Source organism: Oncorhynchus tshawytscha, linkage group LG07 (assembly GCF_018296145.1).
Source record: "Oncorhynchus tshawytscha isolate Ot180627B linkage group LG07, Otsh_v2.0, whole genome shotgun sequence".
NCBI lineage: Eukaryota > Metazoa > Chordata > Actinopteri > Salmoniformes > Salmonidae > Oncorhynchus > Oncorhynchus tshawytscha.
Genome location: NC_056435.1, coordinates 55,044,884 through 55,063,803, shown reverse-complemented (window position 1 = coordinate 55,063,803; position 18,920 = coordinate 55,044,884). Strand labels below are relative to the sequence as shown.

Below are 18,920 nucleotides of genomic sequence, written 5' to 3'. Positions count from 1 at the left end.
TCATACCAATCTTCTGATAGTACACAAGTTAGTAACCAATGTGTTAATGACACAGATACATAGTGTACCTTTCTAATCATATAGTAACCTAAATATTGTGGTATCAGCAACTCAAAGAAAAAGCATCATCTTGTGAACTTTTCAGGAGTCAAGTATTCTGGCTCCTTGTTTGACCTCCCACAGTCCCACTGTGAAATCAGCCTGAGCTGCTCAGTGGACAACAAGCCCTCTCCTAGCCTCAGCCCTAGACCTCTAGGAGTCACCCCAGCCCCAGACCTCCAAGAGTCACCCTACCCTAGACCTCCAGGAGTCATCCCCCAGACCTCCAGGAGTCACCCCAGCCCCAGACCTCCTAGAGTCACCCTACTTCCCAGACCTCCAGGAGTCACCCCAGCCCTAGACCTCCAGGAGTCACCCCAGCCCCAGACCTCCAGGAGTCACCCTACCCTAGACCTCCAGGAGTCATCCCCCAGACCTCCAGGAGTCACCCCAGCCCCAGACCTCCTAGAGTCACCCTACTTCCCAGACCTCCAGGAGTCACCTCCAGACCTCCAGGAGTCACCCCCAGACCTCCTGGAATCACCCTACACCCAGACCTCCAGGAGTCACCCTACCCCCCAGACCTCCGGCAGTCACCTCAGCCCCAAACCTCCAGGAGTCACCCTATCCCCCAGACCTCCAGGAGTCCCCCCAGCCCCAGACCTCCAGGAGTCCTCATGATGTTCCACTGACTCTCTCTCTCTCACCCCCACACTTTCTCTCTATCAATTCAATTCAAAGGGATTTATTGGCACATGTTTACATTGCCAAAGCAAGTGAAAAATATAACTAAAAAAGTTAAACAATCAAAAATAATCAGTAAACATTACACTAATGAAAGTCATATTATGGCTATGTACATTGTTGTAACAATGATAGATGTACAGAATATGAATGTGGAAGTAGAGATACTGGGGTGCAAAGGAGCAAAAAAATAAATAACAATATGGGGATGAGGTAGTTGGGTGGGCTATTGATTAGGCTGGCCAAGAGGCAGCTAACTGCTGAACCCTGATGCTCACGACCATCTAGAAAGTGATAGATACATTTATACCCTCTCTCCCATTCGAAACTAAAAAGTTAGCCAGCCAAGCTATTCCGCAGAGCGCAGATCAGCTGGTGGAAGGACAACAGGTGGCTTTGGAGGTCCTGCGCAGCGGACAACCACAGAAGGCAGAACCTTCCACTTGCATGAAGGAGTGAAAATGAAGGAGGACCACGCCGGAAAGAAGGATGGGGGGACACCCACAACCAGATGGCCTGAACATGGTCAGCAGGAAATGCTATGAGTGTGGCGAGCCGGGACACATCGCCTGGAACTGTTCAAACTGCGATGTCCCGATGCCTTCAGCCTCAGCCAGTGAGGTAGCCAACAGGCGGCCCTGCGGCTTGCTAATGGCATGCTGGGCTAGGGAGAGTGGTCCTTCCCCTGTCACCCTGGTAAGAGCCAATGGAAAGGACACCACGGCACTTGTGGACTCTGGGAGTATGGTGACCCTGTCCGACCTGACGTCGCCGAGTCCCCGAACCTTGCAGAGACCGTGGCCATCATGTGCATACACGATGAGACCCAGGACGACCCTACCACACTCCACCACCTACAGGCGACAAGGGGACAACACACGGGACCAGTAGGAGTCGTCCCAAACCTGCCTGTGCCGGTAGTCATAGGGAGGGATCACCCGATATTCCTCCAACTGTGGACCAGAATGTCCGGAGACTTGGGGAACAGAGGGAACCAGAAGGGAGGATGAAGCCGGAAATGTGGTAGGGGTGCCAGAAGGAGGTGGTAGGGGTGCCAGACATGTGGATTCCAGGAAGTGGACCCCCAGGCAACAACTGAACCCCTCTCGGAGGGGGACTGTTGAAGCCAGACTGGAGGAAGAGGTGGCGGGTCTGAAAGATATGTTTTCAATGGACCATGAGGTGACGCCAGAGCCCACGTCCCTAGCAGGCCTGTTTGGCATGGCCCAAATGGAGGATCTCAACTTGGCCAAACTTGGCTCAACTCTCCAGCAGGTGACTATGGTGGACGGAAAGCCCATGGAGGGGGTACCCCATTTTTCTATAAAGAAGAAGTTGCTATATCAGGTTGTGAAGAAGAGTAATGAATGTCTGGTGTTGTTGTTGGTGCCCCATCCCCTTGTACCATCTGTCCTGCAGTTGGCACATTCCCACCTTCTTGGGACTCACCTAGGGGTGGAGAAGACCTTAGACAGGATTAAGGCACGATTTTACTTGCCAGTGGAAGAAAACTGCCAGCAGGTGGCGCCAAAACCCAATTTTTGCAGTCCCTTAATTCCCCTACGCATTATTTCTGTCCCTTTCAGCAGGATCACAATGGACCTGGTGGGACCTCTACCCAAAAGCAACCAAGGGCACCAATACATTCTACCAATTCTGGATTATGTCACCTTGTACCCGGAAGCCATTCCCCTGCGCACCATGGCCACCAAGGGAATCGCACGTGAGTTGGTCATGCTGTTCTCCTGTGTAGGCATCCCCAACAAGATATTAATCGATGAGGGCATCCCGTTCATGTCATGAATCATGAAGGATCTATGCAAGCTAATGAAAATAACCTAGTTGCGCACCTCATTTTCTCACCCTCAGACCAATGGGTTGGTGGAAAGATTCAATCGAACCCTGAAGCAGATGATAAAGAGGGTGGGACCAGCTGTTACCCTACCTGATGTTCTCAAAATGAGAAGTGCCCCAAGCTTCAACAGGATTGTATCCCTTCGAAATCCTGTATGGGAGACAACCCCGAGGACTGTTGGACGTGGCTAAAGAAGCCTGAGAACAGCAATCGTCGCCCCACCGAACCTTGGTGGCGCATGTGGGGGACATGAGAGATCGGATAGCAACCCTATGGCCACTGGTACGGAAACACATGCTGTAGGCACAGGAGGCCCAACAGCGGGTGTACAACAGAGGGGCACAACAAAGGGACTTTCAGTCAGGAGACAAAGTGTTGGTATTTGGACCCCACCTCAGAATGTACGTTTTTGGCCTGATGGAACAGGCCATACGAAGTCATTGAGAAGGTGGGTGAAGTTAATCGAATGGCTAGGTACTGCCCGATTTATCAGCACGCTCGACCTGATGAATGGTTATTGGCAGGTGCCCTTAGCTCCTGAGGCACAAGAGAAAACTACTTTCGCCACCCCGGACGGACAGTTCCATTACAAGAAGCTGCCCTTTGGGCTGCACGGGGCCCCGGCCACCTTCTAGAGGTTGATGGACCGGGTTCTCCAACCCCATCAGGAGTATGCAGTGGCATACATTGACGATATTGTGATCCATGGGAGCGAGTGGGAGATACATCTAAACCAGCTGAGCGTGGTATTACAGGCCTTACGGCAGGTGGGGCTAACAGCAAACCCAAAGAAATGTCGGCTCAGCCTGCGGGAGGCTGTGTACCTGGGGTACACGATTGGGAGGGGATGTGTCAAACCCCAGGTGAAGAAAGTGGAGGTGATTCAGGACTGGCTCCACCCCCTCACCAAGAAGCAGGTAGGCACATTTGTGGGGTTGAGTAGTTACTACCGGAGCTTTATTCCACACTTTGCCTCCCTAGCCAGCCCCTTGACCGGTCTGCCCGCGCAGGTGACGTGGACCGAGGAGACGGTAAAAGCCTTCCTGGACCTAAAGGGAGCACTGTGTTCTGGACTCGTCCTGTTGACCCCGGACTTCTCCAAACCACTGGTGGTACAGACCTATGCGTCCGATACAGGGGTGGGTGCCGTCCTATCACAGCTACAAGAAGGTGAGGAACACCCAGTCATGTACATTCACCGGAAGCTGTTGCCACGGGAACAAAGATATTCCACGGTGGAGAAAGAATGTCTAGCAATCAAGTGGGCACTGGAAACGCTGAAGTATTACTTATTAGGATGACACATCACACTTGTAACAGACCATGCACCCCTGGTTTGGATGTCATGGAATTAGGACAGTAACACCCAGGTCACCCGCTAGTTCCTATCCTTACAGCATTTTGCTTTCTCTGTCATCCACAGAGCAGGTGCAGCCCATGGAAATGCCGATGCACTCTCCAGGAGGGATGCTCTAGGGAGCTGGACCGTCCCTCCCTTTGAGGGGGTGGGGGCAGATGGCAGGGAGAGGTGAAGGGAGTGGTTATTGAGGGGAGATATCTTGCAGCCCACTGGCTCCACCCCTGAGCCTTATATGGACTTCCTGCCCCAAAGAGGCGAGGCTGTGGGTCATTAAGCCAGGGAGTAATTAGGGATAAAAGAGGAAGCAGCCTGCACAAAGGGTTAGAGAATGGAGAGAAAATCGTGCGTTATGAAGAGTGGGAGAAGAGAGAACAATATCTGTGAGATTACCCGTTGTGACCTGGACTGTCGGATTACCTACCTTGTGTACCGAACCGGATTGGCTGAGGACCCACGTTTTAGGATTACCCCTGGAGAATGGAACAGACAACGAGAATGGCTTGTGAAGTAATTGATGAATTCCCCCTACTTCCCCAGTGTACCAAAATCCTTAATGAACTCCCCATTTGCATTCTAGTTATGCTACTGGTGCATGTTTTGTTATTGAACTTGGAGATGTGGAAACCCTACACCCTTGAGCCTGCTACAGTATGTATCGTTTTTTTGTGTGCTCTAGGGCGACGGTGTCTAATGGAATTTGTATTCGTGGTCCTGGCAAATGGATCTTTTTTGTAACACCATTATTTTTGTCTTACTGAGATTTACTGTCAGGCCCCAGGTCTGACAGAATCTGTGCAGAAGATCTAGATGCTGCTGTAGGCCCTCCTTGGTTGGGGAAAGAAGACCCAGGTCATCAACAAACAATAGACATTTGACTTCAGATTCTAGTAGATTGAGGCCGGGTGCTGCAGACTGTTCTAGATCCCTTGCCAATTTGTTGTTATATATGCTGAAGACTGTAGGGCTTAAGATGCATCCCTGTCTCACCCCATCTCTGTGGAAAGAAATGTGTGTTTGCCAAATGTTACATAGTTTGTCATATGGTAATTTGGTAAAAAGTCCATTTGACATTTGCTCAGTACATTGTTTTCACAAGTCTGCTGTTAATGATAATGCAGAGGATTTTCCCAAGGTTGCTGTTGATGCATATCCCATGGTAGTTATTGGGGTCAAATCTGTTTCCACTTTGGTCGATTGAGGTGATCAGTCCTTGGTTCCAAATATTGGGGAAGATGCCAGAGCTAAGGATGGTGTTATTAAAGAATTTAAGTATAGCCAATTGGAATTTGTTGTCTGTATGTATTATCATTCCATTTAGGATACCATCAACCCCACAAGCCTTTTTGTATTGGAGGGTTTGTGTTTTGTTCTGTAGTTCATTCAATGTAATTCTGATAGTCTTTAATAATTGATTCTAAGATTTGTATTTGATTATGCATATGCATTTTTGCCAGTTGTTCTTTGTTATAGAGCCAAAAAGATTGGAGAAGTGGTTTATCCACACATCTCCATTTTGGATACAGTGAGGGAGAAAAGTATTTTATCCCCTGTTGATTTTGTACGTTTGCCCACTGAAAAAGAAATGATCAGTCTATAATTTTAATGAAAGGTTTATTTGAACAGTGAGAGACAGAATAACAACAAAAAAATCCAGAAAAACGCATGTCAAAAAATGTCTAACTTGATTTGCATTTTAATGAGGGAAATAAGTATTTGACCCCCTCTCAATCAGAAAGATTTCTGGCTCCCAGGTGTCTTTTATACAGGTAACGAATGGAGATTAGGGGCACACTCGTAAAGGGAGTGCTCCTAATCTCAGTTTGTTACCTGTATAAAAGACACCTGCCCACAGAAGCAATCTGTGGCCAACACCAAAGAGCTCTCCAAGGATGTCAGGGACAAGATTGTAGACCTACACAAGGCTGGAATGGACTACAAGACCATTGCCAAGTAGCTTGGTGAGAAGGTGACAACAGTTGGTGCGATTATTCGCAAATGGAAGAAACACAAAAGAACTGTCAATCTCCCTCGGCCTGGGGTTCCATGCAAGATCTCACCTCGCTGAGTTGCAATGATCATGAGAACGGTGAGGAATCAGCCCAGAACTACACGGGAGGATCTTGTCAATGATCTCAAGGTAGCTGGGACCATAGTCATCAAGAAAACAATTGGTAACACACTACGCCGTGAAGGACTGAAATCCTACAGCGCCCGCAAGGTCCCCCTGCTCAAGAAAGCACATGCCAGTCTGAAGTTTGCCCATGAACATCTGAATGACTCAGAGGACAACTGGGTGAAAGTGTTGTGGTCAGATGAGACCAAAATGGAGCTCTTTGGCATCAACTCAACTCACCATGTTTGGAGGAGGAGGAATGCTGCCTATGACCCCAAGAACACCATCCCCACCGTCAAACATGTAGGTGGAAACATTATGCTTTGGGGGTGTTTTTCTGCTAAGGGGACAGAACAACTTCACCGGATCAAAGGGACGATGGACGGGCCATGTACCGTCAAATCTTGGGTGAGATCCTCTTTCCCTCAGCCAGGGCATTGAAAATGGGTCGTGGATGGGTATTCCAGCATGACAATGACCCAAAACACACGGCCAAGGCAACAAAGGAGTGGCTCAAGAAGAAGAAAATCAAGGTCCTGTAGTGGCCAGTCTCCAGACCTTAATCCCATAGAAAATCTGTGGAGGGAGCTGAAGGTTCGAGTTGCCAAACGTCAGCCTCGAAACCTTAACTTCTTGGTAATAGGGGGCAGTATTTTCACGTCCAGATTAAATGCATGCCTAAATTCAACTGCCTGCTACTCATCCCCAGAAGATAAGATGTGCATATTATTAGTAGATTTGGATAGAAACCACGCTGAAGTTTCTAAAACTGTTTGAATGATGTCTGTGAGTATAACAGAACTAATTTAGCAAGCGAAACCCAGAGGACAAACCATTCAGATTTATTTTTGAGGTCACTCTCTTTTCAATGGTTTTTCATTGGGAATCCAGATTTCTAAGGGACCTTCTTGCAGTTCCTATTGCTTCCACTGGATGTCAACAGTCTTTAGAAATTGGTTGAGGTTATTCCTTTGTGTAATGAAGAAGTACGGCCATCTTGAACGAGGGTAACTTGAAGTGTACTGTTAGATAGAGGCGCGTGACCAGAATGCTAGCTACAGTTTGTTTTCCTCCTGTATTGAACACAGATCATCCCGTCTTCAATTTGATCAATTATTTACGTTAAAAAACACCTAAAGTTGTTTAAAACGTTTTGGCAAAGTTTACAGGTAACTTTTAGGATATTTTGTAGTCACGTTGCGTAAGTTGTAACCAGTGTTTTTCTGGATCAAATGCGCCAAATAAATGTACATTTTGGTTATATACAGTGGGGCATTAAATTATTTAGTCAGCCACCAATTGTGCAAGTTCTCCCACTTAAAAAGATGAGAGAGGCCTGTAATTTTCATCATAGGTACACTTCAACTATGACAGACAAAATGAGGGAAAAAAATCCAGAAAATCACATTGTAGGATTTTTAATGAATGTATTTGCAAATTATGGTGGAAAATAAGAATTTGGTCAATAACAAAAGTTTATCTCAATACTTTGTTATATACCCTTTGTTGGCAATGACAGAGGTCAAACGTTTTCTGTAAGTCTTCACGGGTTTTTCAAACAATGTTGCTGGTATTTTGGCCCATTCCTCCATGCAGATCTCCTCTAGAGCAGTGATGTTTTGGGGCTGTTGCTGGGCAACACAGACTTTCAACTCCCTCCAAAGATTTTCTATGGGGTTGAGATCTGGAGACTGGCTAGGCCACTCCAGGACCTTGAAATGCTTCTTATGAAGCCACTCCTTCGCTGCCCGGGCGGTGTGTTTGGGATCATTGCCATGCTGAAAGACCCAGCCACGTTTCATCTTCAATGCCCTTGCTGGTGGAAGGAGGTTTTCACTCAAAATCTCATGATACATGGCCCCATTCATTCTTTCCTTTACATGGATCAGTCGTCCTGGTCCCTTTGCAGAAAAACAGCCCCAAAGCATGATGTTTCCACCCCCATGCTTCACAGTAGGTATGGTGTTCTTTGGATGCAACTCAGCATTCTTTGTCCTCCAAACACGACGAGTTGAGTTTTTACCAAAAATTTATATTTTGGTTTCATCTGACCATATGACATTCTCCCAATCTTTTTCTGGATCATCCAAATGCTCTCTAGCAAACTTCAGACGGGCCTGGACATGTACTGGCTTAAACAGGGGGACACATCTGGCACTGCAGGATTTGAGTCCCTGGTGGCGTAGTGTGTTACTGATGGTAGGCTTTGTTACTTTGGTCCCAGCTCTCTGCAGGTCATTCACTAGGTCCCCCCGTTTGGTTCTGGGATTTTTGCTCACCGTTCTTGTGATCATTTTGACCCCACGGGGTCTTGCATGGAGCCCCAGATCGAGGGAGATTATCAGTGGTCTTTTCCTAATAATTGCTCCCACAGTTGATTTCTTCAAACCAAGCTGCTTACCTATTGCAGATTCAGTCTTCCTAGCCTGGTGCAGGTCTACAATTTTGTTTCTGGTGTCCTTTGACAGCTCTTTGGCCTTGGCCATAGTGGAGTTTGGAGTGTGACTGTTTGAGGTTGTGGACAGGTGTCTTTTATACTGATAACAAGTTCAAACAGGTGCCATTAATACAGGTAACGAGTGGAGGACAGAGGAGCCTCTTAAAGAAGAAGTTACAGGTCTGTGAGAGCCAGAAATCTTGCTTGTTTGTTGGTGACCAAATATTTATTTTCCACCATAATTTGCAAATAAATTCATTAAAAATCCTACAATGTGATTTTCTGGATTTTTTTTCTCATTTTGTCTGTCATAGTTGAAGTGTACCTATGATGAAAATTACAGGCCTCTCTCATCTTTTTAAGTGGGAGAACTTGCACAATTGGTGGCTGACTAAATACTTTTTTGCCCCACTGTATCGATGGAATTAATCGTACAAAAGGACCATTTGTGATGTTAATGGGACATATTGGAGTGCCAACAAAATAAGCTCGTCAAATGTAAGGGATGAATTATATTTTTATTTCTGCGTTTTGTGTCACGCCTGCAGGGTTGAAATATGTTTTTCTCTTTGTTCACGGAGGTGCTATCCTCAGATGATAGCATTGTTTGCTTTTGCCGAAAAGCCTTTTTGAAATCTGACATGTTGGCTGGATTCACAAGTGTAACTTTAATTTGCTATCTTGCATGTGTGATTTGATGAAAGTTTGATTTTTATAGTAATTTATTTGAATTTGGCACTCTGCATTTCCCCTGGCTTTTGGCCAGGTGGGACGCTAGCATCCTACATATCCCAGAGAGGTTAATGACTTGGAGAAGATCTGCAAAGAGGAGAGGGACAAAATCCCTCCTGAGATGTGTGCAAACCTGGTGACCAACTACAAGAAACGTCTGACCTCTGTGATTGCCAACAAGGGTTTTGCCACCAAGTACTAAGTCATGTTTTGCAGAGGGGTCAAATACTTTATTTCGCTCATTAAAATGCAAATCAATTTATAACATTTTTGAAGTGCGTTTTTCTGGATTTTTTTCTTGTTATTCTGTCTCTCACTGTTCAAATAAACCTACCATTAAAATTATAGACGGATCATTTCTTTGTCAGTGGGCAAACGTACAAAATCAACAGGGGATCAAATACTTTTTGCTCTCACTGTAGATAACTCTTCATGTTGTTTGTTTAGAGTTTTCACATTTTCCCAATTTTCTCTCTCACCTTTCTCTTTTTCCCTGACTGTCTCCTCTCTCTCTCTCTCTCTTTTTTAACTAACTCACTAACGTGTCAACAAATCTTTCAGGCAGTCCCAGGCAGAGCACTGTCCCATAAAGGAGATGAAAGGTAGGTGTCGGTAGAAATTTGGGTTCCCCCTCAATAATCTGGTCCATTTCTATGTTTATCAATCTTCACAGCCTATAGATGTGTTGTACTATACCATTGTCATGCTTGTCCCCACTTTAAAGGGAACAGGCATGGATGAGCCCTTTGTTAGTCAGTGTATGGTAAATGACTTGATACACAGTGCAAATAGAGCTGAATTGAACTGAATGCCTGCTTTTACTGGGGAGGTCAACAGTCTGTCACTCCTCTTCTTGAACTTTATTGTGGGTGAACTGTGCTTGCTCTCTCTCTCTCTCTCTCTCTCTCTCTCTCTCTCTCTGAGCAATTCCTCCAGGAAGAACAGGCCAGTGCCCTCTCTCTGTTTACCAAGAAAATGTCCCTGTGGAAGAGACTCCCTCATCTCTGAAAACTGAAAACCCAGTCCTGTCTCAACCATCCCCTAGAGCCCTCACCCAATCTTCTCATCTACTCCCCTCAAACACTTTCACCCTCCACAGGGTCTGACTCTGTCAAGGACAAACATCTTTTACACACATCCAAACACCAAAACTCCTATCACTCATCTAACCCATCACCAAACCTCCAGTTCACCTCCATGCCCACACAGACAGTGTGTATTAAACAGTTACGTAACAGCCACCCCAGGCCTCTCATCAGGTCACTAAGTTACTGGCCTTCCCTTCAATTAGCTGCATTTTACAATGAGGTCAAGAACTCTGTGTGTCTGTGTTTCTTTCTGTGTGTGTGTGTGTGTGTGTGTGTGTGTGTGTGTGTGTGTGTGTGTGTGTGTGTGTGTGTGTGTGTGTGTGTGTGTGTGTGTGTGTGTGTGTGTGTGTGTGTGTGTGTGTGTGTGTGTGTGTGTGTCACAGAAGGTTGAACCCAGGCACGAATAAGAGGTCATGGCGAATAACTCATCACCCTCAGTGGCATCATTACTCACTAGGTGGGTTGTCACAATGCATCTCCAAACTTGATTCTAAGACTGATCCTAAGGCATGGGTTGCGAGGTCGCTGTTTGTTACTACACCAATAAATTACAATATCCATCCGTACCTTTGCCACCTAGGTAATTTGTTTGACCGGACCTTTTCAAATAGTACTTACCCCTGACTTAATCCAACCTATGACACTGCAGCTCAGTGAAATAGAGGTCTCAACAGGTAGCTTGGTAGTTTGTTAAAGGTGAGCCTGCTATAACCACTCTATGGCCAACATATGGCACCCTGTTCCCTTCATTCCTTAGGGGGCCTGGTCAAACGTAGTGCACTATATATGGAATAGGGTTTCATCAGTGATTCTAGCTGTGATAGATCAATTTAGAAGAGAGAGCTTGCTTTCTGCAGTAGGTGAACTTAGATTATATGTGCATTCATATGTACTCATATACAACCTTACACACATGTGCGCGCGCACACACACACACACACACACACACATACACACACACACACGGCTTCACAAACATACATATGACCATGCATGAATGTAAACATGCACAATCACAGAAAAAAGAATACAGACGACAGAAAACAGTTATCCTTTGCACCAATCAAAATGTTGCACATACTTTTTTGTATTATTTCAATGGTTTAATAAATATATCCCTCTGTTTACTAGAACCTTAGATGCATGCATACACACCCCTCTCTCATGGAGTCCACATGGTCTCCGCTGTCATAGCTACAGTTGCAGACCAAACGTCACAAAGGATTTAGAGCAGAATAAAGACAGACCTACCTCATTGCTGACCCCTCCATGATCCCCATGTTCTCTCTCTCCTTTCTATATTTCTCTCTTCTACTCTTGAGTAGACTCTGTCTGGAAATGCAGTCTGCTCTGCCCTCTCTCTTTCAACTATTTTCTCTTCTCCCTCTCACCTACTCTTCTTCTCTCCCTCTCGTTTATCTTCCTCACTCTTCCTTCCCCTCTAACTCTATCACTTGTTCACTCCCCTCTCTCATTCTACAGTAACTCTCTCACTTTCTCTTCCCTCCCTCTTTACTCTCTCCCTCTCTTTCTTTCTCTCTTTGTCCCTCCTCCCTCCCCTTTCTCTTTCTCTCCCTTCCTCTCTATCTCTGTGTGCACACAGTTGACTCAGAGCTAGGGTATTGGGGCCAGTATGAGTGGAATTTAAATAGGGGAGAGAGTAGAAACAATCATTTCTTTGCGGCTAAGACATTTTCTCTCTCCAAGAGCTGAAGTCGTGCACACATATGGATTACATTCCCAGGGGAGCAGCCGACTGGATTTAAGCATCATGCTCTTTCCCCTCTTTCTCTCCGTCAGCTCCTTCTCTCACTCGCTCCCTCCCTCTGTTCTACCCTGTCTGCTCCCTCACTCCGCCGCCTCGCCTCCACCTCTACTTTCCAATCATTAACTTTTGCCACAGTGCCAGTCGCCAGCTTAACCGCTTCAGTTATCCCCCCCCCGTGCTCACCCACCCCAAACACTCAACCCGACCCACCCCAAGACCACCCCTAATCATGTAACCTTCACAACTAAGACAGGACACACACACACACACATAAAATCTATGTGGGACTGTGCTGATGTGCTCCTGAATGTTACATAACGGCACAAAGCAGGACTCAGAAAGCTTAATTGAATATCAAAAGTTAATAGTGCTCATATCATATGGCCCAGACTGTGGCTTGTGTATTCCACAGGTCGTTGGAAGCTCCCAGAACGAACGGACGGACGGATGGACGGAGAGAGAGAGAGAGAGAGAGAGAGAGAGAGAGAGAGACCGACAGACCGACCGATAATGCATAACATACACCCCTGGGTTGCCCCCCTTGGGTTGTGCCGTGGCGGAGATCTTTGTGGGCTATACTCGGCCTTGTCTCAGGATGGTAAATTGGTGGTTGAAGATATCCCTCTAGTGGTGTGGGGGCTGTGCTTTGGCAAAGTGGGTGGGGTTATATCCTTCCTGTTTGACCCTGTCAGTGGGTATCATCGGATGGGGCCACAGTGTCTACTGACCCATCCTGTCTCAGCCTCCAGTATTTAGGCTGCAGTAGTTTATGTGTCGGGGGGCTAGGGTCAGTCTGTTATATCTGGAGTACTTCTCCTGTCTTATCCGGTGTCCTGTGTGAATTTAAGTATGCTCTCTCTAATTCTCTCTTTCTCTCTTTCTTCCTCTCTCTCGGAGGACCTGAGCCCTAGGACCATGCCTCAGGACTACCTGGCATGATGAATCCTTGCTGTCCCCAGTCCACCTGGCCCAGACCTGCTATTTTCAACTCTATAGAAACAGCAGGAGCAGTAGAGATACTCTGAATGTGATCGGCTATGAAAAGCCAACTGACAATTACTCCTGAGGTGCTGACTTGCTGCACCCTCGACAACTACTGTGATTATTATTATTTGACCCTGCTGGTCATTTATGAACATTTGAACATCTTGGCCATGTTCTGTTACAATCTCCACCCGGCACAGCCAGAAGAGGACTGGCCACCCCTCATAGCCTGGTTCCTCTCTAGGTTTCTTCCTATGTTTTGGCCTTTCTAGGGAGTTTTTCCTAGCCACCGTGCTTCTACATCTGCATTGCTTGCTGTTTGGGGTTTTAGGCTGGGTTTCTGTACAGCACTTTGAGATATCAGCTGATGTAAGAAGGGCTATATAAATACATTTGATTTAATTTGACCCCTCTCTACCGTTTCACACTTTTCTTCATCTATCTTCCTATTCCTGTTTTACCTCCCTTCTTTTCATCCATTGTTCGACTCCTTCTGTTCCACCTCTATCTTCCTTTTCATCTCTCTCTCCTCTCTTCTCCTCAGGGATTTCAGCTGTGCTATGTCAGTTTCATCCCTCCTTCACTTCATATTTTCTTCAGGGAGGGCATGGAGAGTCAATAGACTAACCACACCTATCTCAGCAAGACTTATATGCCTGATGCTGCATGCACAGCTTAGTCTTGCTGGGCTGGAACCACCTGGAACCAATGAGAACCAACGACCAAGCTGTGGCAAGAAACATTCAGGTGGTCACTCACAATACAAAAAATGTAGAGCTCTAATCTTGTAGAGTCTGTCTCCACTTGTCATTACCATTATACAAACTCTTCCTCAGCCCTGTCCTCCTCATCAATCACTGTGGTATCACTGATAGGACAGTGGAGAGTAGTGTGGATAAGTGGACACTGCTAAGGCCTTAGTGTTATTCCATTTGTTTTTCCTTTAAGATATACAACACAAAAAGACTCAGCAGTGCTATTAGAGAAGGGTTCTCATTGCTGAAGCCCATTTTCCAACCTTCACCATCTCTCCATCAGAATGATTCACTATATGACCTCTGTTGTGTTCTGCTTCATTCACAAGCCATGGAGGGAGGGTGCCAAAAGAGCGCAGGTTATAATGTGACGTTCAACATGAGGTAGCAGGGGTTTACATGGTTTGTTTTTGTGAGACATGGCAGAGAGACAAAATAAAAGTTCAATGTGATTATCTGTAATTCTACCGTGTGTTAGCAAAGGTTGTGGTAAACATGGTAAACACTGCATTCAGGTGTGTAGAAGAGGACCTTTGCAAATTGGGTGAATATGTGTGCATGTACATGTACAGTACAGATGTAGGATCTTAATTGTTTAACTTGTAGTGTATTTAAGGTTTAAAAAGGCTAATGAAGTTTGCCATTTCTACTTGGTTTCCTCTTACAAAAAATGTATCAACCCTTACCCCTATAAAAATTTCCAATATTTAGAATTATAATCCACATTTGCTGTTGCTACCGTATTACTTTCCTGCTGTAGCACACTGGCTCAAATTAAGATCCTACATTTGTGTGTGGCAACCAACCGAGTGGCCTTGTGGAGTGTCCACACTGAGATTGGAGGTAAGGCCCTGTGTTAACGTCCTGTCCAGGTGGTGTACTTGCACATCGAGCTGCCTCATTCTACAGAAACAGGAGACGCTCCTATGCTCTTGCTCTGTTCCGGCCTGCACAAGCAAAGGGCTACTTACTTACAGTATGTGGCAGGCTGGTGTAGCAAAAGGAATTTCAACCGATCTCAACCGTGACACTATCACTACCTTACCGCTGCCTTGCTCAAGGGCCCATGGACAGATTTTTCATCTTGTCGGCTCGGGTATTGGAACCAGCGACCTTATGGTTACTGGCCCAATGCTCTAACCTTTAGTCTACGTGCTGCACAACACCCCTTAGGACACACTCTAAATCATAATCAACAGTTAGATCAGCAACTCAAGAACAAATACTTTCTCATAGGGTGATGAGCATTCAACCAGGCAGAATGTCAGCTAATTCATTTGTTGTTTAGTTTGCTGTATATGTTTACTGTATAGCTCTGGCCCTGGTCCACTATTAGTGGAGGAATGTACACTAGCGCCCTGGACAACTAGCTAACATTATATCAAGCAACCCATTTTTATTCGATATTCGATATTAGTTAGCCCTCCTAGCATTTTCTTGGTCAACTATACTGTGCAGTACATGCACTAACCCAGAAGTAAGAGAGACTGTGTACCACAATGAAACCCAGCTTCTGTGAATCCATTTAAAAATACCATGGAGCCAAGCAGCTAAAATATATAATCCATGAGGATCAATAGGAAACCTTAAAGAGTATTATATAATCCATGAGGATCAATAGGAAACCTTAAAGAGTATTATATAATCCATGAGGATCAATAGGAAACCTTAAAGAGTATTATATAATCCATGAGGATCAATAGGAAACCTGAAAGAGTATTATATAATCCATGAGGATCAATAGGAAACCTTAAAGAGTATTATATAATCCATGAGGATCAATAGGAAACCTTAAAGAGTATTATATAATCCATGAGGATCAATAGGAAACCTGAAAGAGTATTATATAATCCATGAGGATCAATAGGAAACCTGAAAGAGTATTATATAATCCATGAGGATCAATAGGAAACCTTAAAGAGTATTATATAATCCATGAGGATCAGTAGGAAACCTTAAAGAGTATTATATAATCCATGAGGATCAATAGGAATCCTTAAAGAGTATTATATAATCCATGAGGATCAATAGGAAACCTTAAAGAGTATTATATAATCCATGAGGATCAATAGGAAACCTGAAAGAGTATTATATAATCCATGAGGATCAATAGGAAACCTGAAAGAGTATTATATAATCCATGAGGATCAATAGGAAACCTGAAAGAGTATTATATAATCCATGAGGATCAATAGGAAACCTGAAAGAGTATTATATAATCCATGAGGATCAATAGGAAACCTTAAAGAGTATTATTCCTATTTAAACAGGGTGAGTTATGAAACAGTACAGATGGACAATCTCTGATGACCTGATTTAAAATGCCCACATCGGTCATTGTCCCCGCAGATATTTTGGGCAGATACACACAGATGCACTTGCACATGGACCCACATATACAGTATGCACACACATATACATTGATGGCAATGGTAGGTGGTTAAATGGAAGTTGTCACAGAGACTCAGTGGACTAACATGGCAATGCTCTATTTGCTTTGAATACATAACTCTAACTACAGGCACAGGCGCAGGCACGCACGCACACACAGTACATATTAGCGTGCAAGCTGTTGGGGGGGTATGCACAGAGAGGCAGAAAGAGAGGGGATAGTGAAGTGCCACAACTAATCAAGATCAGCAAAGCATTCAGGACATGATACACACTACAGAATAGACAGAAAGAAACACAGACACACACACACACACACACACACACACACACACACACACACACACACACATACATGCATGTTGCAATAGTGTCTCCTTCAGAAACCAGACTATACAGCTGGAACACAACACGTCGGTTCTAAATATATGACTTAGTTTGGATCCACATTGAGACAAGACAATGAGACAACATGCTTTATACTGTACATCAAAATCTCCATATGGCTGCTTGGCCTCGTGAGCCTTCATGAATCAGTGACCCAACTTCAAACCAGTTTAAGTTATTTTTATATTTTGCAATGTTTTGCTAGCTGTTTGATACACACACATGCACAACTCACACTCAAGACAAAGCACTATAAACTTGGCCACACACCTAAACCCTTAATTATGAAAATCAGCCAAACAGCAGCCTACACCACAGTCTGACGTCTCCCTCTCTCTCTTTTTTGATTCTTCCTCCCTATCTCCATCCCTCTCCTCTGCGATTCAAGAGAGCCACAAATATCTAATTTCTCCAGTCCTTTCCCCTGCCAGCCCACTCCCTGGCCAATTAAAACATTCCAATGTCCCCTCCTTTGTTTTGTCTGCCGACCATTAGCTGCTAATTTACTGCTAATCTGTAGAGCAACATGACCTTGAGACAAGAGTGTCTCCCTTCACGCTGTGTGGGTTTGAGACAGTCAGGGGTTTATCTGATAACACAGGACTGGAGACTGAAGGCTTTTTTACAGTGACGTTCTGACACAGGTGTAACATATTCTGCATGCTCTACCTCACCTTGGCCTGTGGTCAGTACCTTACTGCAGGACATACTGAAGTCCTACACCTTGATTAAAGGAAGAACATGGAGTATGGGTGGAGGAGGAGGAGGAGGAGGAGGAGGAGGAGGTGGAGGAGGAGGAGGAGGAGGAGGAGGAGGAGGAGGAGGAGGAGGTGGAGGAGGTGGAGGAGGAGGAGGAGGAGGAGGAGGAGGAGGAGGAGGAGGAGGTGGGAGGAGGAGGTGGAGGAGGAGGAGGAGGAGGTGGAGGAGGAGGAGGAGGAGGAGGTGGAGGAGGAGGAGGAGGTGGAGGAGGAGGAGGAGGAGGAGGTGGAGGAGGAGGAGGAGGTGGAGGAGGAGGTGGAGGAGGAGGAGGAGGAGGGAGGAGGAGGTGGAGGAGGAGGTGGAGGAGGAGGAGGAGGAGGAGGAGGAGGGAGGAGGAGGAGGAGGAGGAGGAGGAGGAGGAGGAGGAGGAGGAGGAGGAGGAGGTGGAGGAGGAGGGGAGGAGGAGGAGGAGGAGGAGGAGGAGGAGGTGGAGGAGGAGGGGAGGAGGAGGAGGAGGAGGAGGTGGAGGAGGAGGAGGAGGAGGAGGAGGAGGTGGAGGAGGAGGAGGAGGAGGGAGGAGGAGGAGGAGGAGGGAGGAGGAGGAGGAGGAGGTGGGAGGAGGAGGAGGAGGAGGGGAGGAGGAGGAGGAGGTGGAGGAGGAGGAGGAGGAGGAGGTGGGAGGAGGAGGGAGGTGGAGGAGGAGGGAGGTGGAGGAGGAGGAGGGGGAGGAGGAGGTGGAGGAGGAGGAGGAGGAGGAGGGAGGAGGAGGAGGAGGAGGAGGAGGAGGAGGAGGAGGAGGAGGGGAGGAGGAGGAGGAGGAGGTGGAGGAGGACAGGAGGAGGAGGGAGGAGGGAGGGAGGTGGAGGAGGAGGAGGAGGAGGAGGTCCTCCAGGAGGAGGAGGAGGAGGAGGAGGTGGAGGAGGAGGAGGAGGGAGGAGGTGGAGGAGGAGGAGGAGGAGGAGGAGGAGGTGGAGGAGGAGGAGGAGGAGGTGGAGGGAGGAGGAGGGAGGGAGGAGAGGAGGAGGAGGAGGAGGTTAAAGGAAGAACAGGAGGAGGAGGAGGAGGAGGAGGAGGTGGAGTATGGAGGAGGAGGAGGAGGAGGAGGAGGTGGAGGAGGAGGAGTGGAGGAGGAGGAGGAGGAGGAGGTGGAGGAGGAGGAGGAGGAGGAGGAGGAGGAGGAATGAGGAGGGAGGAGGAGGAGGAGGAGGAGGTGGAGGAGGAGGAGGAGGGGGACTATCCTCTCCTGCTGGGGGGGACTAAAGAGGAAAAGGTAGAGACAGGTTGATGGAACTACAGGAATGTGTGGTTGGGGCTGTTGTGGTGACCATATTATCACAACACCTGCGGTCAAATTCCACATTTAGTCACAGTAATTAGGCTTCTCCAAGCTCTGCTGCTGCTGGTGGTTATTAGTAGCCTACCAAACTTGCCAACAGGCTGGTATTCCATACTCCATTGCCCCTCTAATCACTCTGACATCAATGCAAATGTATTCAACAATCTAATCAAACACTTAATGAGAGCCCGTGAGCTCATGTTGCGCCACATTTCAATAGGCCATGCAATTG

General features: G+C 46.5%; 1 protein-coding gene across 6 annotated transcripts in view; it reads right to left on the bottom strand.

Annotated features, from left to right (window-relative positions):
• LOC112254853 (pleckstrin homology domain-containing family A member 6) overlaps positions 1-11,780 on the bottom strand; it is a 182,408-nt gene extending 170,628 nt beyond the window's left edge. For 4 of the 6 annotated variants that reach the window (XM_042324643.1, XM_042324642.1, XM_042324641.1 and 1 more), the window contains exon 1: positions 11,620-11,780. In XM_042324643.1, coding sequence (XP_042180577.1) covers positions 11,620-11,648 — 29 coding nt within the window. In that variant the 5' untranslated portion in view covers positions 11,649-11,780. The remainder of the gene's footprint in view (positions 1-11,619) is intronic. The other 2 variants (XM_042324640.1, XM_042324645.1) reach the window with 2 other exon arrangements.
• Between the last annotated feature and the right edge of the window lie 7,140 nt (positions 11,781-18,920).